The 25,289-nt window shown below is 42.3% G+C and overlaps 1 protein-coding gene across 3 annotated transcripts in view; it reads left to right on the top strand.

Annotated features, from left to right (window-relative positions):
• The window catches only part of LRMDA (leucine rich melanocyte differentiation associated), a 2,082,283-nt gene that overhangs the window by 42,769 nt on the left and 2,014,225 nt on the right, over window positions 1-25,289 (top strand). For all 3 annotated transcript variants that reach the window (XM_077259443.1, XM_077259442.1, XM_077259444.1), the window contains exon 2: window positions 2,918-3,018. In XM_077259443.1, the coding sequence (XP_077115558.1) occupies window positions 2,918-3,018 (101 nt within the window). The remainder of the gene's footprint in view (window positions 1-2,917; window positions 3,019-25,289) is intronic.

Here is a 25,289-nt window from a genome sequence, read left to right as displayed (position 1 = left end):
CAAATAACATATTTAACAAATGGCCTGGCCAAGTGTATCACAGCAAAGTTACTCTTAGGGTACCGTCACACATTGAAATTTCCATCGCTACGACGTTACGATTCGTGACGTTCTAGCGATATCGTTACGATATCGCTGTGTCTGACACGCTACTGCGATCAGACACCCTGCTGAGAATCGTACGTCGTAGCACATCGTTTGGAACTTTCTTTCGTCGCTTGATCACCCGCTGACATCGCTGGATCGTTGTGTGTGACAGCGATCCAGCGATGTCTTCGCTTGTAACCAGGGTAAACATCGGGTAACTAAGCGCAGGGCCGCGCTTAGTAACCCGATGTTTACCCTGGTTACAAGCGTAAACGTAAAAAAACAAACCGTACATACTCACCCGTCGGTGTCCTTCAGGTCCCTTGCCGTCTGCTTCCTGCTCTGAGTGCCGGCCGGAAAGTGAGAGCAGAGCGCAGCGGTGCTGCGCTCTGCTCTCACTGTACGGCTGCACTCAGAGCAGGAAGCAGACGGCAAGGGACCTGAAGGACACCGACGGGTGAGTATGTACTGTTTGTTTTTTTACGTTTACGCTGGTAACCAGGGTAAACATCGGGTTACTAAGCGCGGCCCTGCGCTTAGTTACCCGATGTTTACCCTGGTTACCCGGGGACTTCGGCATCGCTCCAGCGCCGTGATTGCAACGTGTGACCGCAGTCTACGACGCTGGAGCGATGATTATACGACGCTGCGACGTCACGAATCGTGCCGTCGCAGCGATGAAAATTTCAATGTGTGACGGTACCCTTAGGGCTTGCTCACACCAGTGTATACATTGGACGAGTGCGATCTGATATTTTTTTTTTTTATCAGATATCACTCGTATCAATGTTATTCAGTCAAGCGATGCCGATGATGATTTTTTTCACTGACAAAATCTGTCAATGAAAATAATTGCAGCATGCTGCGGTTTCACTTTGAAATTGGATGCCACTCACTCATTCATGTCTATGGCTGTGCTCAGATGACATTAAAGTTCAGTCCAATTTCCGCAGGCACACAGAATGGAGAGGATGGAGAAATTTTGTTCTCCATCTTCCCCTCAGTGTGCTATCATTATCTCTTCTGAGAGAATCGGATCACACTATGCTGGCACTCGGATTAATTGCTGTTGGACGAAGATTCGTTAAGTAGGTACCTTTCACTTTAGTCTCCCCATGCACATAATCATTCAGCTCAGCATTCATGTGTTTTCAAACTAAAAAAGCACAGAAAACTGCAGCCAAAAGTATCAGGCGCTGAAAATCCAACAACTCAATCTTTCTCATTCCTATGGGTGAAGAGTCGGGTGGCCTAGTATTCTCCATTTCAGTGTTGCATACCATGATTTCTTTGCTCACAAATTCTTTTGATGTTCATGTAACATAGCCTTTAAAGCTGGGGTCTCAATCTTGTCTCGGTATATGGGCCACACATAGAAAAAATTCGAATTTGATGGGCTGCATTCTTTGCATGACAAGATGGCATTTTTAGTGATACCAAGTCTTTTTTTCTATACACCTTTTTGATTATTTTTGAGCATGTTTTTTGTGTTTTTTTATTTTTGAATGCAATCCTCGTGTGTTATGGCACAGGTTTCATACCTTGGGACACTACGGATGCGGCGATGGCAAATGTGTACTTTTTTGTTTAGTTTGTACATAAAACAACATTTGCATTGGCAAAATGTTTTTCAAATTTTTTTTTTTATTTTTTTAAAAAACTTTTATTTTTATTTTGTTTTTACTTCCTGTAGTAATGTCCATATCCTGTAATAATGTCCCCCATTCTGATCCTCATCTTCTAGTAATATCCCCATCCTGGTGACTGTCTTGTAGTAATGTCCTCATCCTGGTCCTCGTCTTGTTGTAATGTCTCTATCCTGTATACACCCATCCTGGTGCCCATGTTGTAGTAGGTGTTGTAGTAATGTCATTATTATTGTTCCTACCTTGCAGTAATGTTTGCCATCTTTAGTAATGTCCCCATCTTGCAGTAATGCCCCCATCCTGGTCCTCCTATTGTAGTAATGTCCCCCTTCTCGACCCTGGTCTTGTTACAATGTTTCTATCCTTTAATAGTGTGCCCCATCTTGGTCTATAATTCTGTAATATCCTGTAACACTGCATTGTTAGAAGTACAGTTGGATCCAGCAGTTTTCCTAATTTAACCTCTGCACTCCTTGGATTTGAAGCAGAGCATTCAGATTTGATATACTGGAACCTGTCTTGTAGTAATGTCCCCATCCTGATCTCATTCTTGCAGTAATGTCCTCATCCTGGTTCCCATCTTGTAGTAATGCTTCCCATTCCAGTCCCAATCTTGTAGTAATGTCCCGTATCCTGGTCCTCATCTTGTAGTGATGTCCATCCTTGTCGCTATCTTGTAATGTCTCCCATCTTGGTCCCAAGCCAATAATAATGTCTATATCTTGAAGTAATGTCCCTACCCTGGTCCCCGTTTTTCAGTAATGCCCTCAATCCTGGTCCCCATCTTGCAGTAAATTCCGCATCCTGGTCTCTATCTTGTGATGTAGTAATGCCCCCATCCTTGTTGTTATCCTGTAATAATGGAGTGCATTACCAGTCGACAAACAGCATTATTAACAGTTTGCCACACTACTGATCCAACTATGCCTCTAGATTTGGAGGTGCACAGAGGCACAGAAGCTGGACAGATCCAGCGATCTGGCCAGTTTCAGAGAATTGCTTGCAAGCTCTATAAGAAAAAGCTTCCAAGCATTGTGCGAATTGCTTAGGAAAGTGGCCGTCTCTGACTGGAGATATGGCTGGCAACCTTGACAGCGAGCTGTAAACTATACAGTTAAAATCCCTCAGTTCTTGAGCACCACCTTCATTACAAAATTAGTAACGTGACCTTTTTCTAATATTAGGTATCTTATATTGGAAAAGATTGCACTAAGATTCCATCATTTCTCAACAAAAAATATGGACATCAAGCAAAGAGACTGGATCTGAGCTTTAACTTATTGAGGTAAGTGAATCCTGCATTGTGTGGGGCACTATATGCAGTTTGTTTCTTCTCTAGAAAACGTGGTTTCCTAATGGTTCAATATGCTTGTTGCTTTTTCATAACAATTTGATAATGTGACACCTGTAGCAGGTTATTCTGTGTATGCCGGGCTGCTGGTTGCTACCAGATTTTTCAGACTATAAGACGCACCAAGGTTTTAAAGAAGGAAAATAGAAAATAAATTGAAGTAAAAAATTGGGTTAATTCTGTGCTAATATCTCCCATCCTGGCGTGTGTGTATGTGTGTGTGTGTGTGTGTGTGTGTGTGTGTGTGTGTATATATATATATATATATATATATATATATATATATATATATATAAATATATTTAGTCCCCTCATCACCATCCTGGTATGCATGGCCCCCTCATCCCTATCCTGGTATGCATGGCACTCTCATCCCTGTCCCCTCCTATTCTGGTATGCATGACCCCCTCCTCTTCATCCTGGTATGCATGGCCCCTTCATCCCCATCCTGGTATGCATGGCCCTCTCATCCCTATCCTGGTATGCATGGTCCTCAACTCCATCTTGGTATGCATGGCCCCCATGAAAAATAATGTAAACCCCCCACCACAATAAACCATTCTACTTACCTTTCCTGCGCTCCCTCGCAGTGTCCTGTTCTGATGTCAGCAGCTGATTTAAGCTTTTAAGCAGCGCATGACAGTAATGTAATGTGCTGTTTACAAGCTGACAGCTGCTGGAATACTCAATGCTCCCCACGCCCAGGACTATATGAGTGGAGAGCAGTGAATATTCATTCTCTTTAATAGCGGCAAGTGTTAGTCGCAGCAGCCTGCTTCCTGCGCCTGACCGATCACGTGTGACCGCTACTAAACAGAATGAATATCCACTGCTCTACATTCCCATGGGCATGTGGAGAGCAGTAAATATTCATTCTCTTTAGTAGCGGGCACACGTGATGACCCAGCAGCTGCGGCTACAAATGCCCGCTATTAAAGAGCATGAATATTCACTCCTCTCCATGCCCATAGTCCCTCCCACCTCTCAGCGCGACTTTAGTGCATAGAGGTGGGAGTGACTATGAGACTGAGTGTGGAGAGCAGTGAATATTCATTTATCTTTAGCAGCGGGCACAGGTATTAGCTTCAGCAGCCGGCTCCTGCCTCCTGTGACCCGCTGCTGCTCCCTCACCATCCACAGCAGGTACATCCAAACTATAAGACGCACCCCCTATTTTCCTCCAAATTTTGGGAGGAAAATTTTTTTTTTTATAGTCTGAAAAATACGGTAACTTGTATATGTTTTGCCTGTTTGCCTATTACAGACTTACACTGCATTGTTAGAAGTACAGTTTGGTTCAGAAGTTTTCCTAATTTAACCTCTGCTCTCCTGTATGTGGATTGGATTTGAAGCAGAGCATTCAGATTTGATAGAGCTGTATATTTCCTGCTTTGATTAAAGGCATTTTACAAACCTATTAGGATATTCCAGATCAGATGGCTGAGTTTGACATTGAAGGATATTCCATGAGCTTTCTTTAGGAAGCTTTTGAGCTGCTTTCATGGTATGTTTTGATCATTTTCTATCTGTGAATTTTGCGATTCTCCACTTTAGTTATCTTTCCTGCTCTTCCTCGCCTGTTTGGTATTAGCTGAGCTCCCTTGTAAATTCCTTTTTCTTTTTAAGAATTTATCAAATTGTTGGTTTGACCACTCCTGTAGGTTCCGCTATCACTTTGATAGGTTTCTTTTTTGCCTATTGACATGCTCTTTAATTTATATTGTTATCTCTCTGGATTGCTAATTGAGAGTTACCATTTAAAGCTCTGAAATGCAAATCAACTCCTGACCATTTATCATCTTAATTTGTCATGAGCTAATGATGTGACAGGCCACACTGCACTATTTTTTGATTGACAAATTACTTTAGAGTTTTCATCAAGTAATTATGTTAAACTATATTTAGAATATCATGTAAAGGTTTTAAACTTACTTCCAGAGACTCCCAGAAAATCCTAAAAACTCCACACAGTGTCTAAATTCCAGTTTTCAATCCGGAAATACAAACATCTTAATTATATGTTCCAAATGTCCAACTGGGGGGTCTGTATGTGGGGGAGACAGGGCAAAAACTTAGAACAAGGATGAATTCATTATACAATAAAAGAAAAAAAAAATGGATCTACCTGTGGCCAAACATTTTTGTATCCCTGATCACAGCATCATGGACATGAAATTACTTGTATTCAAAGGCAACTTCAAATCTCAGAGAGACAGAAAAATGTTGGAGTATAAACTTATAAAAACCTTTGACACACTCTGTGCAGGAATGAATGTGTCACATTTATTTATGTCTTTTTACATCAATTAAGGAATTTTCTCCTCAGCCCTTGCATCCTAACACAGAACCAGGCCTCAATCAGAGGACAATAAAACATTCACTCCTTATCTATCAACTGTTCCAATATTTACGGCCATAACTGTTTTCTCCCAGTCCCACATTGATAGTTCTGCTTTACTTCACTTGTCTTATCTATTGCATTATTCCTGTGTCTTGTGCATAAATATGTGACTCAACAGGGGGTTGTACTAGTGGGATGGGACTGTTTAAGATTGAATGCTGAAAAAGGACCTTTCACATATTTTGACCTTGTAAACTGTACATTCCTGTACGCTCCACTGCTGCCTGGCTTCCTGGTTGCCAGGGAAGGTACGCTCCTGAAGATTGCCAGTCTGGAGCAGTGGCATAGTTGTTCTGATGGTTTGAACTGAGCGCTCTGCCATGCTGATAGCAGTGACAGCTTTGCCTCTGCATCATCGGAGAAGCTTAAAGAGACTGAAGTTGGCTCGATTTCAGCTATACGGCCAGCTTCAGAGTGTCTCTTCCAGGGTGAAAGGAAATTTGTAAGTATGATCACACTCCTATGCCCTCTATATCAGTGATTTTCAACCTTTTTTGAGCCGCGGCACACTTTTTATACTTAAAAAATCCCGGGGCACACCACCAACCAAAATGGCACAAAATGACACTAAAACAGTACATATTCTACATATAGTTAATAATATAGATTCTAAATGTATTTATACTCACTCAGTGTGAATATACAGCGTTTCCGCGCTGTATTTTCTGCACCATGTTCACAGCGGATTTGGTTTTCCATAGATTTACGTGGTACCGTAAACGTGATGGAAAACTGATACGAATCCGCAGCGACCAATCCGCTGCGGATCCGCAGCCAAATCCGCACCATGTGCACATAGCCTAATTCTAACCCTAATTACAACCCTAACCCTAATTGCAACCCTAATTCTAACCCTAATTCTAACCCTAACCCTAATTCTAACCCTAGCCCTAAGTGCAACCCTAAGTGCAACCCTAGCCCTAAGTGCAACCCTAGCCCTAAGTGCAACCCTAAGTGCAACCCTAGCCCTAAGTGCAACCCTAGCCCTAAGTGCAACCCTAGCCCTAAGTGCAACCCTAGCCCTAAGTGCAACCCTAACCCTAACCCTACCCCTACCCCTAATGGAAAAACAAAAATAATTATATTTTCTGTATTTTATTATTCTCCCTACCTATGGGGGTGATAAAGGGGGGGGGGGTTTATTTACTATTTTTTTTATTTTGATCGCTGTGATAGAACTTATCACAGCGACCAAAATGTATAGGAACGAATCTGCCGGCCGATTCGGCGGGCGCACTGCGCATGCGCCCGCCATTTTCCAAGATGGCGGCGCCCATGGAGAAGACGGCCGGACACCGGGAGGGACATCGGAGCTAGGTAAGTATGGGGGGGTGGGATCGGAACACGGGGGGATCGGAGGACCGGGGGAGCGGACAGGAGGGAGGAGGGGAGCGGACAGGAGATCGAGGCAGAAAGGAGGGGGCACCATAGTTTGGGGAACTTTCCCCGCGGCACACCCGACCATGTGTTGCGGCACACTAGTGTGCCGCGGAACACTGGTTGAAAATCACTGCTCTATATGGACATGTAGGTCATAGGAAGCTAAATAAAATGCTACCTTGATATGTGCGATCTGAAGTCTTATTCCAGAGAAATACACATTTTTCGTTTATAGAAATGAGCCGTTCAGGGCTATGGGCTGGACACTGATTTTTAATGAGACTCCACTTCCAGAGTTTATTATAAATGAAAGGGGGAATTACCAGTGTGATATGTAATGGTTACCGGTGTGATGTGAAATGGCCGCTCTCTGCTCTCCTGATCTCACTGCAGAGCTGTGTGTGATTGTACCTGACACATCTGCAGGTCCCTCCCAGCTTCCATCTCACAGGCAGACAGGGTTGCAATATTGTTGCAGTACAACAGAACTGTGAGAGCTACTACTGTGTTTGTTATAAAGACTAAATTCAGTTCTACTGTTCTGTGTTAGTTACATGTCTCATAACGACCCCTTTTTATTAAAAACTAGATGGTGGCCCGATTCTAACGCATCGGGTATTCTAGAATATGTATGTATATAGCAGCCATATAGTATATAGCACAGGCCACGTAGTATATAGGAGCCATGTAGTATATAGCAGACAAACAGTATGTGGCCTGTGCTATATACTATGTGGCTGCTATATACATACATACATACATACATACATACATACATACATACATACATACATACATACATATTGTAGAAAACCCGATGCGTTAATAAAAGCCACGCAATATATAACAGTGGCCACGCAGTATATAACACAGCCCACGTACTATATAACACAGCCCATGCCGTATATAGCAGCCACGCAGTATATAACACTGGCCACGTAGTATATAACACAGGCCACGCAATATATAACATTGCCCACGCAATATATAACATTGCCCACGCAATATATAGCACTGACCACGTAATATATAGCACAGCCCACGCAGTACAAAACACAGCCCACATAGTATCTAACACTGGCCACGTAGTATATAGCAGCTACGCGGTATATAACACAGCCCACGTAGTATACAGCAGTGTGGGCACCATATTCCTGTTAAAAAAAAATAATTAAAATAAAAAATAGTTATATACTCGCCGGGATCCAGCGAAGCTCTGGCGATGTGCGCGCGGCTGCCGTCATCTTCCGTTCCCAGGATGCATTGCAAAATTACTCAGATGACTTAGCGGTCTCGCGAGACGCTTCTGAAGGTGAGAGTAGCAGTTTTTTTTAATTATTTTTAACATTACATCTTTTTACTATTGATGCTGCATAGGCAGCATCAATAGTAAAAAGTTGGGGACACACAAGGTTAATAGCAGCGATAACGGAGTGCGTTACCCGCGGCATAACGCGGTCCGTTACCGCTGGCATTAACCCTGTGTGAGCGGTGACTGGAGGGGAGTATGCGGGTGCCGGCCACTGACTGCAGGGGAGTAGGGAGGGACTAATCGGACTGTGCCCTTCGCTGATTGGTCGCGGCAGCCATGACAGGCAGATGCGGGATTTCCGTTACGGAAGTTGCGGATAGAAAGACGGAAGTACCCCTTAGACAATTATATATATATATATATAGATAAGCTCTGGAGGAAGATTCTCAGGATGATCCATGTCCAGCCCATAGCCCTGAAAAGCTAATTTTCATGTTAGAAAAATGTGGATTTCCATGAAATAAGACATCAGATCACATATCAATGTATCATTTTATAGAACTTCCTATGACCTACATGCCCATATACTGTGGATGAATTAGGAGTGTCGGTCCAAATGACAGATTTCATTTGAAGCATAGAGCCTGCAAGTGGTGTGCTCCTTGTCTAGGTACCTCTATGTGGGTCCGACACTCTGAGACTGCAGTGGTGGCCAGTAACTGTGGATCGAGCTGTAAAGCACAAAATTAAAAATCCTTTCATTTTTGAGAACGGAGAAGATTTTTTAATAAAAGGCAAATTGAAAAATTGACACCAGGCACCCCTTCCGATCAGCTGTTATGGGCGGCCGCCAACAGGAAGTACTCACTTGCTGAGCTGCTCCGCCTACTTGTAGTGGCCATAGCTGTGATCTGCACATCTGACTCCTATTGATTAGAATAGGGGGTGAATGTGTAATATCCTGTGGCAGCCATCACAAGTAGATGAAGTAGCTGAGCAAGAGAGTATATTTGGCCAGCGGCCGCCGACACCAATGACAGCTGATCGGCAGGGGTGCTGGGTGTCAGATCCCCGCTGCTCAGACATAGGTCATCAATGTAAAAGTAGTAGACAACCTCTTTAAGTGTAAGTAAGAAATACAGAGAAAACAGTGTGCTGACATGTCACATGCATGCCATGCACATCAGCCTGATCCCACTGTGAGTAATGTGGCAGCCAAGTTTAGGACAATGTTTTGTGTGTTTGTGCTCTTTCCTGTTCACAGTTTTGGTCATCAGATTAAATGCATGTTATTGATTGTGACAGCAAGGATTTCAGTTCAGTGTAGACACTGTCGTTAAGTGTTAAACAAGATTTGTTCTGCACGTCAACCGTGAGTGTAGTTATATGCCCACTCGTCAGTTTGGGTGTGCCAGTCTTTCTAAGTTTTTAAGTCTTTGTTGTCCTCTTTTTCAAACTAACTTCTTTATTTTGCAGCTATACAACTTGCTTGTACTCGGTCATTTAATAATCCAATAGTTCTCAAAGTCTCTATCTTCCCTGTTTTATGTGTGTACGCTATTACTGTGTTTCACTGTCATCACTCCACAGCTTCCTTAAAAACCACAGCTAGAGCAGGGGTGGGCAATTAATTTTGCCATGGGGCTGCATGAGAAATAGGGATGGTTTTAGAGGGCCGGACTAATATAATTACCGTATTTTTCGGACTATAAGACGCACCGGACCATAAGGCGCACCCCAAATTAGGGGTGAAAATTGCAGAAAAAAAGATTTTTTATAAGATGGGGGTCCGTCTTATTGTCCGAATTTACAGTATCTTACCTGAAGGCTGACGGTGGCAGAGCAGGGTCACAGGAGGTATGGTGTCGGCAGACGTGGGGTGATGCGGTGTGGCGTGCACCTGAGCAGGGTCCCTTCCTGCTTAGGTGGGCGACGCCACGGCCTGGTGTCCATGAAGGGGTTGCAGCAGTGGTGTGGCAACGGCAGAGGTGCGGCATGGCGTGCGCAGGGTCCCTTCCACCGGTGAGGTGACGCAGCGGCCCGGAATGCAATGTGAGCAGCAGAGCCGGGTTGAATATCGGTGGCGGTGGCCATCTTCCCGAGGCCGCGCGTGCGCAGCTGGAGTGTTCTGCTTCACGGGGCTTCAGGAAAATGGCCGCGGGAGGCCGCACATGCGCAGATGGCGATCGCGGCGGCCATTTTCCTGAAGCCGAGATCTAAATCTGCAAACTCGGCTTCAGGAAAATGGCCGCCGCGATCGCCATCTGCGCATGCGCGGCCTCCCGCGGCCATTTTCCTGAAGCCCCGTGAAGCAGAGCACTCCATCTGCGCACGCGCGGCCTCGGGAAGATGGCCGCCGCCATCGATATTCAACCCGGCTCTGCTGCTCACATTGCACGTGACGTACAGGGCCGATGCGTATGAGCTCAGGGCCTTCACTCCAGCCGCCAGCGGTCCTCAGAAGCGGCTGGCCGAGCGGTGCCGGGGGCGGCTGTCAGAAGTGACAGCTAGCTGGCGGGCCGTTTAAAATCATCAGGCGGGCCGGATGCGGCCCACGGGCCGCATCTTGCCCAGGTCTGAGCTAGAGGATACATGTAAATCTTTAGTGAGTTCTGTGCGTGTGAATTTATACATCTTTTGTCAACCAGAATATCTGGCCAAGCCAGAACTTTTCGGTCGGCGTGTTTAAATATGAATTCTCCACCCAGAGGTCCTCAGCTTATGCAGTGTTTAGTTAAGAAATGGAGGTGATGCAAATTCAATCGAGAGAAATAAGAAATCATGAACTTGCAAACATTTGTAACTACGGTCTTTTAGTGTCAAAGGTGAAACTATGTCTACTGGATTATTAGTGTACTGTAGATGGCAAGCCCTTTTCTGGAGCCTCACGGCTAAACGTTGTGAGCCACTTGTGGTTTCCAAACCACTGATTTCAAACAATTTGCTGTAACCCACATGCTCGATTATGGCAGTGAACGTTAACGCTCGGGTGACCTCCGAGTATTTATGACTGCTCGGAGATTTAGTTTTCATCCCGGCAGCTGAATGATTTACAGCTATTAGCCAGGCTGAGTACATGTGGGGGTTGCCTGGTTGCTAGGGAATCCTCACATGTAATCAAGCAGGCTATTAGCTGTAAATCATTCAGCTGCCGCGATGAAAACTAAATCTCCGAACACTAACAAATACTCGGAGATCACCCGAGCGTTCTCGAGGAAAACCGGATCAATGAGTACACGCGCTCATCACTAAACGCTAACTATACTTCTTGGAGTGGTTTTGGCAGCAAGCACATGGATTTCTGTAAGCCCCATTAGGAGAAATCCAAATGGAAAATTAAAAAAAGAATGGTTTCTTTTTTGTTTGGATTGATATCTTCACCCTCACCTGGGGTATGATGACGAGGGCTGCAGTCTGCTAACATCAGAGTTGTGCCTTAGTTTGCACAACAATTGCAGGCGAGCCTTTTCAGTATTGGGCTCGAGCATGCCAGTCTGAGCATATTCACACAAGGAGCGCCCGTTTCTTTGCCATTAAGAGAAATAGTCCAAAAACCTTTCTACAACAAATCTGCTAAATTATGTTCTTTCTATATATAATAGGGTTGTTATGTTTTAATAGATATTTAATCTGATACTCTACACCTCTCCTATATCCTCAAACCATTAATTCCGCAACGAATTCTACTGTTCATTTATCAATGTAAGCAGAATTATTATTACTCAAATACTGTAAACATTTTATAAAAAAAACTACTGTTCTATAAAACATTGAAAATACAACAAATGTAAAAATAAAAGCTGCAACATGAATTCCATTTCGGATGGTGTCAGTGTGTACATTTTGAAAGATACGGTATTTTCCAATGCAGGATTTGGCACATATAACCACTTACTGATTATTGATGGTTGGACTGCTTAGACAATGATGATCCTTAGAATGAAATTAGGAGCTTTGTTTCCACTGTTCTTACCTGCATAGCGACACTTCCACCTACTCTGTGAGCAGGGAACTACTAAACAACCTCAGTTATTCTTTGTAATATACTGTCAGTGCATTGCAGTTCCTGAGCACCGCATGCTGAGAGGACCTCTATCACCCCCAGGAATGGCAAGGTTTGCAGAAGTTGGGCATTCACCAATAACAATATTATGGCAAATCCTATCAATATTTCACATTAAAGTATCGGAATTTCACATTAAATGTCCAGTGAAAGTCTGCATACATTTATATATCAACAAATATACTGAGAATTATTTTTGTTTCCTGAAAAATCACTGGTCAATATGAGTGACATTCATGGTTATTTTCCATTAAAATATACAGGGTAGGCCATTTATATGGATACACTTAAATAAAATGGGAATGGTTGGTGATATCATCTTCCTGTTTGTGGCACATTAGTATATGGGAGGGGGAAACTTGTCAAGATGGGTGGTGACTATGGCTGCCATTTTGAAGTCGTACATTTTGGATCCAACTTTATTTTTTTCAATGGGAAAAGAGGGTCATGTGACACATCAAACCTATTGAGAATTTCACAAGAAAAATGGTGGTGTGCTTGGTTTTAACGTAACTTTATTCTTTCATGAGTTATTTACAAGTTTCCGTTGTTTCAGATGCTGCACATCTCGTATCTTCACATGGTGTGGTATAAGGGGTACAAAGATAGTGGGGCCATTCTTCATCAATGGAAACCTCAATACCACTGGATATCTGAAATTGCTACATGATGATGTGTTGCCCTCTTTATGCACTGAAGATGGCACGTTCCCTGAGTTTTTCCAGCAAGATGGTGCACCACCACATTATGGATGTCAGGTCCGGGCATTCCTACATGAACAGTTTCCTGGAAACTGGATTGGTCATCGTGGGCCAGTTGAATGGCCGCCAAGATCTCCCGATCTGACCTCTTTAGGCTTTTGTCCTTGGGGTTATCTGAAGGCAATTGTCTATGCTGTGAAGATACGAGATGTGCAGCATCTGTAACAACAGATACTGGAAGCCTGTGCTAGCATTTCTTCTGCGGTGTTGCTATCAGTGTGTCAAGAGTGGGAGAAGAGGCTTGCATTGACAATCCAACACAATGGGCAGCACTTTGAACCCATTTTATAAGTGGTCATAAACTTGTAAATAACTCATGAAAGAAGAAAGTTATGTTAAGCACACCATTGTTTTTCTTGTGAAATTCTCCGTAAGTTTGATGTTTTACATAACCCTTTTCCCATTGAAAAAAAAAGTTGGATCCAAAATGGCCAACTTCAAAATGGCTGCCATGGTCACCACCCATCTTGAAACGTTTTCCCCCTCCCATATACTAATGTGCCACAAACAGGAAGTTGATATCGCCAATCATTTCCATTTACAGGTGTATCCATATAAATGGCCCACCCTGTATAGGGAATCATGGCTTCACGGCTGCTTTTGGCCCTTTCAGGTGATGGAAACATCACAGGCCGCCATAGCTCCTTTTTTAATGAATGACTTTCACCTCCAGGTAACTTCAGCTCTTGTAGTCAAGAATCCATTCACGAGTGGTGAACAGGAGAGGGTTTTCTGTGGCCTCTACCCTCCTTTCTGTACACCCCTCGTTTGACCCTAATATAGAAAATCCTGACGTAATTGGTACTTGACTACCTGAACATACAGTGGGGCAATAAAGTATTTAGTCAGTCAGCAATAGTGCAAGTTCCACCACTTAAAAAGATGAGAGGCGTCTGTAATTTACATCATAGGTAGACCTCAACTATGGGAGACAAACTGAGAAAAAAAAATCCCGAAAATCACATTGTCTGTTTTTTTTATCATTTTATTTGCATATTATGGTGGAAAATAAGTATTTGGTCAGAAACAAAATTTCATCTCAATACTTTGTAATATATCCTTTGTTGGCAATGACAGAGGTCAAACGTTTTCTGTAAGTCTTCACAAGGTTGCCACACACTGTTGTTGGTATGTTGGCCCATTCCTCCATGCAGATCTCCTCTAGAGCAGTGATGTTTTTGGCTTTTCGCTTGGCAACACGGACTTTCAACTTCCTCCAAAGGTTTTCTATAGGGTTGCGATCTGGAGACTGGCTAGGCCACTCCAGGACCTTGAAATGCTTCTTACGAAGCCATTCCTTCGTTGCCCTGGCGGTGTGCTTTGGATCATTGTCATGTTGAAAGACCCAGCCACGTTTCATCTTCAATGCCCTTGCCGATGGAAGGAGGTTTGCACTCAAAATCTCACGATACATGGCCCCATTCATTCTTTCATGTACCCGGATCAGTCGTCCTGGCCCATTTGCAGAGAAACAGCCCCAAAGCATGATGTTTCCACCACCATGCTTTACAGTAGGTATGGTGTTTGATGGATGCAACTCCGTATTCTTTTTCCTCCAAACACGACAAGTTGTGTTTCTACCAAACAGTTCCAGTTTGGTTTCATCAGACCATAGGACATTCTCCCAAAACTCCTCTGGATCATCCAAATGCTCTCTAGCAAACTTCAGACGGGCCCGGACATGTACTGGCTTAAGCAGTGGGACACGTCTGGCACTGCAGGATCTGAGTCCATGGTGGCGTAGTGTGTTACTTATGGTAGGCCTTGTTACATTGGTCCCAGCTCTCTGCAATTCATTCACTAGGTCCCCCCGCGTGGTTCTGGGATTTTTGCTCACCGTTCTTGTGATCATTCTGACCCCACGGGGTGGGATTTTGCGTGGAGCCCCAGATCGAGGGAGATTATCAGTGGTCTTGAATGTCTTCCATTTTCTAATTATTGCTCCCACTGTTGATTTCTTCACTCCAAGCTGGTTGGCTATTGCAGATTCAGTCTTCCCAGCCTGGTGCAGGGCTACAATTTTGTTTCTGGTGTCCTTTGACAGCTCTTTGGTCTTCACCATAGTGGAGTTTGGAGTCAGACTGTTTGAGGGTGTGCACAGGTGTCTTTTTATACTGATAACAAGTTTAAACAGGTGCCATTACTACAGGTAATGAGTGGAGGAAAGAGGAGACTCTTAAAGAAGAAGTTACAGGTCTGTGAGAGCCAGAAATCTTGATTGTTTGTTTCTGACCAAATACTTATTTTCCACCATAAAATGCAAATAAAATGATAAAAAAACAGACAATGTGATTTTCTGGATTTTTTTTTCTCAGTTTGTCTCCCATAGTTGAGGTCTACCTATGATGTAAATTACAGACGCCTCTCATCTTTTTAAGTGGTGGAACTTGCACTATTGCTGACTGACTAAATACTTTTTTGCCCCACTGTATTTTTGCATTTTAGAATTTATACGGATATTAAATAAATTAAATAGATTCCATTCATATGAAGTTGGCGCTTTCTATATGGACATATTTGGAGGCACTTCCTCTGTTTGTATGCTACTTAATGATTAAGTATGGAATTGCTACAGAAAAATGATTGTGCAAATTTTGGTAAGTAGAAGAGTAGTGAATACGCAAAATAAGGGGGGTGTAGTTATCTCTTAATAGAAATGCACAAATGTCTGTTATTAATGTAGCTGTCACCCTGAAGCACATTTTCTGCATTAATTCCATTAATGTCCATTATTTGGCCTGGAATGCCATGAGGACATCAAAGCCCCCTTAGGCATAAGAGCACAGTGCCCTGCTGTGGGAGCAGAAGGGAGCTTGATCAATAAACCTGACATGTTAATGCAGAGCAAATAAAAAAATATTTCTTTTTGACAAGACATGAAAAATCACCTTGTGGCAGCTGGCAAGCTAAAGCAGTAGCTGCACAGGCGTGGTAACGTTGATCTGACAAGCCGAAGGGAGAGATGATGGTTATAAGTTGGTTTTGTTTCAGACTTCTTTCTTGACCTGTCAGATTTTGAAGGTGTCTGAATGGCCTTTTTCCTTTTTTTTTCTTTTTTTTTGTTATGTGAAAATTGTAGTCTTAGGTAGTTTTGGGGCAGTTATGTCTTCTTTGATTGTAAATGCTGTGGTTTTAATTGATTTCACTTTAGCTGTTGAAGCTGTCAGGCATTTATAATCCGTAAGTCCTATAGATACAGCGCTGGTATGTCATGCTTCAATGTGTAGTTATCAGGAAATTAATATCCTTAATGAACTGGTGCTTTCAAGCTAACAGGGCGTAAAATCCAACTTACCCTTTTCAATTGCTAATAGCATATCCCCCTCCCTGCATGTGGTTTGGAGAACCGTCTTCCAGCAGCCTGTTCCTTTGATGCCCGACAAAATGCCAGCTTTGCTGTGGGTACATTGCATGATCAATTACAATAAATATAGTAATTACACCAGAGTTAGTAATTAACATAATTGTAGTCAATTACTACAAATACAGTGTACAGCTAAATAAATGAGAAGGGAGAAATTAGCAAGCTAATTGATTTATCTTTGTAACGGCTTTGTTTCCTGTTGCATAGGATTAGTACAGTAGCTTTATTATTTTTTCACTTTTTCACCCTTCCATTTTCAAGTCATTTGTTAAATATATTGAAAGAGTATGTGTCTGATGCTGCAATAATAATTATATTTTTCATACTTTTTTTTACCATTTATTTATGTTGTTAATGTTTAAGACCTCCTGTAATGTCTATTATCACACTATTTCTAAAGCATTCCATTCACAGTGCAATTTTTAGTTTAATACAACCCAACCATCAGGTTTATGATTGTACTACGTATGGAGCCTCTAAATATCATATACAGGATTGTATTGTACAAGGACGTTTTAGGATTTGATGAAATAGCTCCATTTTCAATAAGGAGGATGTCAATGAAACATCATCCATCATCAGATACTATTGCAACCTTTTTTTCCTTTTGCAGTTGGCTGTCATAGAAGACAATCCTAGATAACCGTTTTTAATTTAAAAAAAAAAAAAAAAAAAAAAAAAAAATATGGTTCCACAAGACTTAATGTCCATGTGAACTTCTAGGGCAAATAAATAAGAGTGAACGAAGAGGTTTTTTTTTGTATTATCTTATTTGCCTCCTTGTTCACTATAGGTTGAATGTCACAACTCACAAGGGTCGGTCCAGCGGACGGCACAAGAAACAACAAGAAAGGGATGGAAAAAGGAAGAGGAAGGTCCTATCAGTAGGGAACGAGGGATGGAGCACCGCTTAATACAGCCTGTGCTTGTCCCTTAACTCCGCTAACGCCCTATGCGGGTCCTTCCGTCCTCCGCCGTCACGTGCCTAGTCCCTAGCTGTCACCTCACTAAACCCTGGCTAGTGCAGTAGCCGGCAAGGACACTAGCGTCACCACTGCAGATGGTATAAACATAGGGGGGGGGGAGAGTGACTAGCATGAGACAAGAAAAGGAGAACAAGAAACTTGGCTCTTGCCACCGCTGCCAAGCTCCCCACAGCAGGGGACACAGACTCAGGAAATCGAATTCCACAGACATAGCAGATAAACTGCTGGCACCAGAGAGCACCACACTCCTAGCTGGTCTTCATAGAAAAGCTCTATTCCCAACAGTCAGCTGATGCGTCATGTGACTATTTAAAGGATGGTGGGAGTGGTCACCACCCACATCAGCTGACCAGCAACACAGCAGCTGCCAGCAAGGAAACTGATATTAACCCTTGCTGGCCCAAAAGTAAAAACCACATTTAAATGAACCCCTTTCCGTCATCGGGCGTAAGAGTACTTCAATGTCTGAATCCCTCCCTTTGATGTGGGCTCCAGCGCTGAGCCTACGTCTTTTCCAGCACGTCAGCTGTTTGGAACATCTGATATGTGTCTCTAACAGTCGTGGGTTGAATCTCGATCCACCCACGGCTGTTAACTAGTTAAATGCCGCTGTCAAACTCTGACAGCGGTATTTAACACCGGCTTCCGGCAAGCGTGATGGAAATCCTGCCCATCAGCGCCCGTGACACATGACTTCGGGTCGCAGATGGGTTGGTATGACAACCTGAGGTCTCCAGCAGACCTTTATTGTTGTAACTGCCGGATTGCTATGAGCGCCGCCCGGTGGACGGCACTCATAGCAAGTGAGTAGTGATGAGCGAATGTGCTCGTTACTCGGGTTTTCTCTTGAGTATTGTGGGCATGCTCAGAGATTGTTTTAGTCGCTGCAGCTGCTTGACTTACGGCTGTAAAACAGCATGAATACATGTGGGGATTGCATGTGTTCAGGCTGTCCAGCAGCTGCAAATCATGCAGCTGCGGCGACTGAAATATAATCTCCGAGCACGCCCAAAATACTCGGGAGAACACCCGAGCATGCTCGGAAAACCCGAGTAACGAGCACACTCTCTCATCACTACAAGTAAGCAATTCTGCTACATACAGGTGATCTGATCATTGCCTGTATGTAGCAGAGCCGATCTGGTTATGGCAGCTTCTAGTATCCCATGGAGACTTTTAATGCATGCCAAAAGTAAAAAAAAAAAAAAAATGTTTTTAAAAATATAAGTTAAAATCACCCCACTTTCGCCCCATTCAAAATAAAACAATAAAAAAGATCACATCTACACATATTTGGTATTGCCACGTTCAGAATCTCCCGATCTATCAATATAAAAAAGAGGTAACCCGATCGCTAAATGGGGTAACGAGAAATAGTCAAAATGCCAGAATTACGTTTTTTTGGTCGCCGATCAAAAGATCGTATCTGCACCAAAATGGTATCATTAAAAACGTTAGCACGGCACGCAAAAAATATGCCCTCACCCAACCCAAGATCACGAAAAATGGAGACTCTATGAGTATCGGAAAATGGCGCAATTTTATTTTTCTCTAACAAATTTTGGAAATTTTTTTCACCACTTAGATAGAAAAGAAACTAGACATGTTTGGTGTCTATGAACTCGTAATGATCTGGAGAATCATAATAGCTGGTCAGTTTTAGCATTTAGTCAACATAGTAAAGAGGCAAAACAAGAAACAGTTGTGGAATTGCACTTTTTTTGCAATTTCACCGCATTTGGAATTTTTTCCTGTTTTCCAGTACACAATATGTTAAAACTAATGGTGTCGTTCAAAAGTACTACTCATCACCCCCAAAACAAGCCCTCGCATGGCCATTTTGACCAAAAAATAAAAAAGTTATTGCTCTGGGAAGGAGAGCAAAAAATGAAAATACAAAACCAAAAATACCTCTGGTCGTTAAGGGGTTAACGCAGAACCATAGCTGTCGTGACATTATATTTACTTCTGGTTTGTAGAATACTAAATGTTTACAGATTTTTCTTTCTTTATATTCTTTAACCCCTCAACTATCACATAGTTACATCATGTCAGCTCACTAATTTTCATGTGGGTTTAGGAACCAAGCCTGCATCTTTGCTGGCAGATGATGGCTGTGATATTCAGCTATCATCTGCCTCTAACAGCCATGCGTGGAAAGGATTTTAATGACCGTTAACCTGCTAAATGCCGATGTAAATCTGTGGCCACAACATTTTAAAGTGCGCGTCCCAGGGGCTGTGATGGGTTGCCTTGACAGCTAGGGGTATGTTGAAGACCAACGTACCTTGCTTGATGGTATTCCTGTGAAAGCCAGTCTGTCACCGGTGTTCATAGGAGACCATCATTTCCGCTATATACAGCACTACTGTTCTAGTGCTGTGTAGCTCATGTGATCAGACGATTGTAAGCTCCAGACCCTAAGGGGACTAATAAATACAGTGAAAAGTAAACAAAAAAGTATTTTAAAAATACTAAAATGAAAATTTATATATTTTTTTTTAAGTTTGAATTCCCTCCATTCCCCCATTAATAATTAAGTACCGTGTTTTGTGGATTATAATACACACCAAACCATAAGACGCACTCAAAATTTTGGGGTGTAAAATTGATTGTTTATAAATTAAAATGGTGGTACGTCCTATAGTCCATTTTCACGTTAGCTTACCTGGAGGGTGGCTACGGTGGAGTGAGTCACATGAGGCAGGTTCGCTGCTCCAGGAGGCCATCGGCGGCAGGAGTAGGATGCTGTGGACACTAGGCTATCAGAAGATTTCAGCACCAGTGAGCAAAGTCCTCTTTCCCAATGATTTCCCTGCGGTGGACTTCAGGAGAATGGCCGCTGGAGGCGGCGCATGCGCAGATTAAGATCTTGGGAGATGAGATTTCAATCTGCGCATGCACTGCCGGAGGCAGTCGTTTTCCTGAAGCCCACCGCAAGAAAATCAATGGGGAAGGGGACACCACTCACCAATGTCTTCTGAGGATCCATGCACTGCAGCATCGCCCCACTCCTGCTGCCACTGGCCTCCTGAAGCAGCGACTGTGTCCTGTGACCCCGCTCCACTGACGGCAACCCCGGTTATCTCACTTCGGACTATAAAACGCACCATCATTTTCCTCCCATATTTCTGGAAAAAAAGTGCTTCTTCTAATCAGAAAAATACTGTGAAAAAAATGTAAAAAATAAACATATGTGGTATAGCCACATTTGTAAATGTACAATCTATTATCTCGATGACTAACCAGCTAAAAAAACCAAAACTCCAGAATTGCATTTTTTTTTGCCTGCCGCAACAGTGCAATAATAGGCAATCAAAACAACCTATCTACCACCAAATGATATCCATAACAATTTTGACTCAAGTTGCAAAAAAAAAAACAAGCCCTCACACAGCCCCATCGACTAAAAATTGAGAACATTACGGCTCTCAGAAATTGCAACTCAATCTAATTTAAAAAAAACAAAAATTTCCGATTTTGTTTTTCACCACTTAAACTCCTGCATGTTTGGAAATGTATTAATCGTATTGACCTGGAGAATCTTACTGCCAGGTCATTTTTACCGTTTAATGAACGATGAAAATAATAAAAAAGAAAATGGCAGCATACACTTTTTTCACGATTTCACCGCACTTTTAATTTGTTCCCACTGTTACATACATCACATGATAAAATTAATGGTGTGATTGAAAAACACAATTTGTCCTGCAAAGAACATGCTTTCACATGGCGATGTCAATAGAAAAGTAAAAAAGTTATGGCCCTTAGAAGAATGTTAGGAAAAAAAACAAAAACAGAAAATCCCTTGATCGGGAAAGGATTAACAAATCCGAGTAAGGCGTAATACAGAATAGCAATAACATCCTAATGACACACTAGTATAAAGCAAGAAGAAAAGCTGATAAGGAGCCGAATAACACAAAAAAATAAAACACTCACACTAAATAGGTATCTTGAATGACAAAGGACTAAGTTCCGAAACGCGCATCAAGGTGTGCGCCGCACTTTGAACCGGGGACCACCACTAGACCACCACCAGGTAATGCCTATTTATACTTACATCATCCTCTCCATATAGGTTAAGCATTACATATATAACCTACATGAAAAAAGGAGCTCCATACTCAAAACATGATTCTAGTGTGACAACCCTTTTAAATTCGATCAAAAATAACCTTTATTAAGCTCACACATATACAAAGTACATAAATTGGGCTCAAAAAGACACAGTATATAATAGAAATATTGGACAGATGTACATTTTTGGGAAAAGAGATCAAAAAGGCAAAATACACAGTGAATGCGCATACACCACCCTATTGGACAGGTAAAGAAATTGTTATATTGATTGTAAATTAGACCTAATCCTGCCAATAAACCAAACTTACAGATGTAAAAAAATCACAGACCGGGTGTACATCCCGGATATCTGTAGACATCTGCCCGCTCTCGTCTATATGAAATCACTCTAATAACCAAAAAAGTGCAAGTGCAATAGTGCAAGAGCAGCAATGATAGGTTTAATTAATTCTTACCCATAGTTGGGAGGGTGGTGTAACCAGACCGTGCATAAGCCGTTGCCCCCAACGGTACATATGCCTCTCCGTATACTTGCTTTGATGACATTACATCATTTATTAATTTATACACCTCTATAGGCATACCCTTTATAGGATTAGTTACATCCTACATTCTGCATTACATTGTACCCATATAGACTATATTGTGCCTACGCCCTGCATGCCTCTAATATTATTTTGTATTACCTTGTACATGTCCCATATGTTTCTCTACATGATTATTATTATTATTATTTTTTTTACTTCAAATTAGGGGATTGACTTATGGCATTATCATGTACTAATTTTTTTTGCATATCTATGGGCATGCTCTCTATATACGGTAATTAGTATCATTCTGCATTACTCTGTATTTACATAGTCTGTATTATGCCTATGCTCTGTATGCCTTTAATATTATTTTGTACTACTTTGCACATGCCCCATATGTCTCTCCATATGATTATCTTTTTTGTTAATTCAGGTGATTGACTTACGGCATTATATTATGGGCTAAATTTATGCATCATTGTATATTTTGTCACACATAGTCTAACCCTTGTTGGGAACAGCTTTGTTTTGTACTTTTGTTAAATATGCTTATTTCGTATATTTATTTAATCAGGACTCTTTACCAGATGTCTCATAAAAAATGTAGTGGTTTATTGGATTGTCCACCAAAAAGCATCATTGCAGCAAAACATAAAATAGGTGAAATAGATACAAGAGATTGTCCATTTGTCCATATCAAAGTTTGTTCCCCATCTTTCCTGAGATTCTGAATGGAAAATGGCATCTGTCTCTGTCATGGACTAGAAGTCACCAAGAAGCACATGGCTACCAGCTGTTCATTCATTCTGTGTGGAGTCTGTAGTCCGTACAGAGTGAAGAAGGCCTAAATGACAGCCCCCACCCTCCTATGAGCCATGATTATATATGTCCCATAGAGCACGTGTTCTCTCTATATAGTGTTAACTTTTACTCTGAGCTAAAAAATACAGGAATAGCATTTTGTAATGTCAGTGAAACCTTCCATGAGGCTCAGTACAGAATTGAGTATAATAATTCAATAATTAATATTTAACAACTTTAACCTATTAAGCACTTTAAAATTTGATTGCTATCATGTTTTCTGTGGTCCCCCTCTTTTGTATTAATTGTAACTTGTACACAGTTGTCTTTTTATCTCATTATTGTAATTGTGTGGGCACTTTAGCACACATGCCAACTTTTACCACCCACTTTTCAGTAAAGGTATTTTATTCTATAACTTTGTCCCATCACTAATTCCTTTTTTTTTAATCCATTCCCAGTGGTTTCTTTGGTAGGGGTGAGGAATATTCCTACCACCCCTTCTTTCCAGGTCCGCCTCTCCACCTAGGCTAGGAGGAGTTCATGCTCAAAGCTTAGGCCCTTTTCACACATCAGGTTTTCGCCGTCAGGCTAAATCCGGTGTCGCGCCGGAGCAACGGATCTGGCATAAATTGTGGAAAACTGATGAGACGGATCTGGTTTTTCGCCGGAACCGTCTAGCGGATCCAGCTAAAAATCGGATCTGTCGCATCCGTTTCATCAGTTTTTTTAATCCGTTTTACGACTTATCCGGTTTTTAAAAACGCCCATGGGAGGCTCCCAAATGTGATTGGTTACTGAAAACCTATATATATATACAGTGTTCCTACAGCCCATCTTTGACAGGTTGTAGAGGAGCAAGTGGCTGGTGAAGATGGAAGGCATGATGGCAAACATTCTGAAGATTACTGTGGATTTTACTGTTGAGACAATTCGTTTGAAAGTGATTGTTCTGGAGAAGGAGTGAGAGAGACAGCAGTGTGTCAGCGATTTTGGATTCACCCAATAACAGCACAGAGAATGACGCTTGGGGTTTTTTCTACTTTATACATGGAGTTAAAAGGAAACCCGAGAGGTTTTTCAGATAGGTGCGGATGAAAGCGGAGAACTTAGACTTGTTGGTGGAACGGATTGGAAACCTCATCGCAAGAAGTGATATATATTGCCGCTTCTCAGTTTCATCGGTGGAGCGTCTGATGGTGACTCTTAGGTAAACCATTTTTATTGTATCTCCTGTTGTGAATTAGACTTTTTGGCTCCCTCTTGTGGTTACTAGTGATATGACTCTGGGATTGTCTTTCCTCAGTTTGGCACCCACCTGGGTCGTTAGTCCAGGGGTGTTGCTATATAAACTTCCTGGATCCTTAGTCCAGTGCCTGGCATCGTTGTAATCAGATCCTTTCTGTTTGCTCCAGTCTGCTGGTCCTGGTTCGTGCAAAATTAAGCTAAGTCCTCCTTCTTTGTTTTTTGGTTATTTGCTTTGCTCTTATTTTTGTCCAGCTTGTACTAAATGTGATTCCTGACTTTGCTGGAAGCTCTAGGGGGCTGGTGTTCTCCCCCCGGGCCGTTAGACGGTTCGGGGGTTCTTGAATATCCAGAGTGGATATTTTGATAGGGTTTTTGCTGACCATATAAGTCATCTTACTATATTCTGCTATTAGCTAGTGGGCCTCTCTTTGCTAAATACCTAGCTCATTCTTACGTTTGTCTTTTCCTCTTACCTCACCGTTATTATTTGTTGGGGGCTTGTATCCAACTTTTGGGGTCTTTTCTCTGGAGGCAAGAAAGGTCTTTCTTTTCCCTTCTAGGGTTAGTTAGTACTCCGGCTGGCGCGAGACGTCTAGAACCAACGTAGGCACGTTCCCCGGCTGCTGCTATTTGTGGTGCTAGGATTAGATATATGGTCAGCTCAGTTACCACTGCCCTATGAGCTGGTTTTTTGTGTTTGCAGACTTAGTAATTATTTCTGAGACCCTCTGCCATTGGGGTCATAACAATCTCCTACTGTTAAATCACACTTATAACTATAATGCTGTTGCTGGTAGTTTTTAATAATTATTTTTATTGTATCTCCAACTGTTAAAGCTGACTTACAGTGCCTTATGTTATGATCTGGTGGGTTAGGAGCAACATGGGACGTGCTCTGGAGGAGGTGGTACCTGTACTGACCGCAGACCCTGAACTTAACACAACAACTAGAAGTAGCCGTGGGATGTTCCTAACACTGCCTAGACACCTCGTCACAGCCTGAGGACTAAATACCCCTAAAGATAGAAACAGGAAAGCTATCTTGCCTCAGAGAAAATCCCCAAAGGATAGACAGCCCCCCACAAATATTGACTGTGAGAGGAGAGGAAAATAACAAACGCAGAATGAAACCAGGATTTAGCAAAGGAGGCCACTCTAGCTAGATAGAAAGTACAGGACAGAATACTGTGCGGTCAGTATTAAAATACTAGAAAAATCCACCACAGAGATTACAAAAATCTCCACACCTGACTAAAGGTGTGGAGGGTAAATCTGCTTCTCCAGAGCTTCCAGCTTAACTGAATAAATCCATACTGACAAAGCTGGACAAGAGAAA

Source organism: Ranitomeya variabilis, chromosome 4 (assembly GCF_051348905.1).
Source record: "Ranitomeya variabilis isolate aRanVar5 chromosome 4, aRanVar5.hap1, whole genome shotgun sequence".
NCBI classification, from domain to species: Eukaryota; Metazoa; Chordata; class Amphibia; order Anura; family Dendrobatidae; genus Ranitomeya; species Ranitomeya variabilis.
Note: the sequence above shows the minus strand (reverse complement) of the source record. Positions and strands in the feature narration are given on the sequence as shown.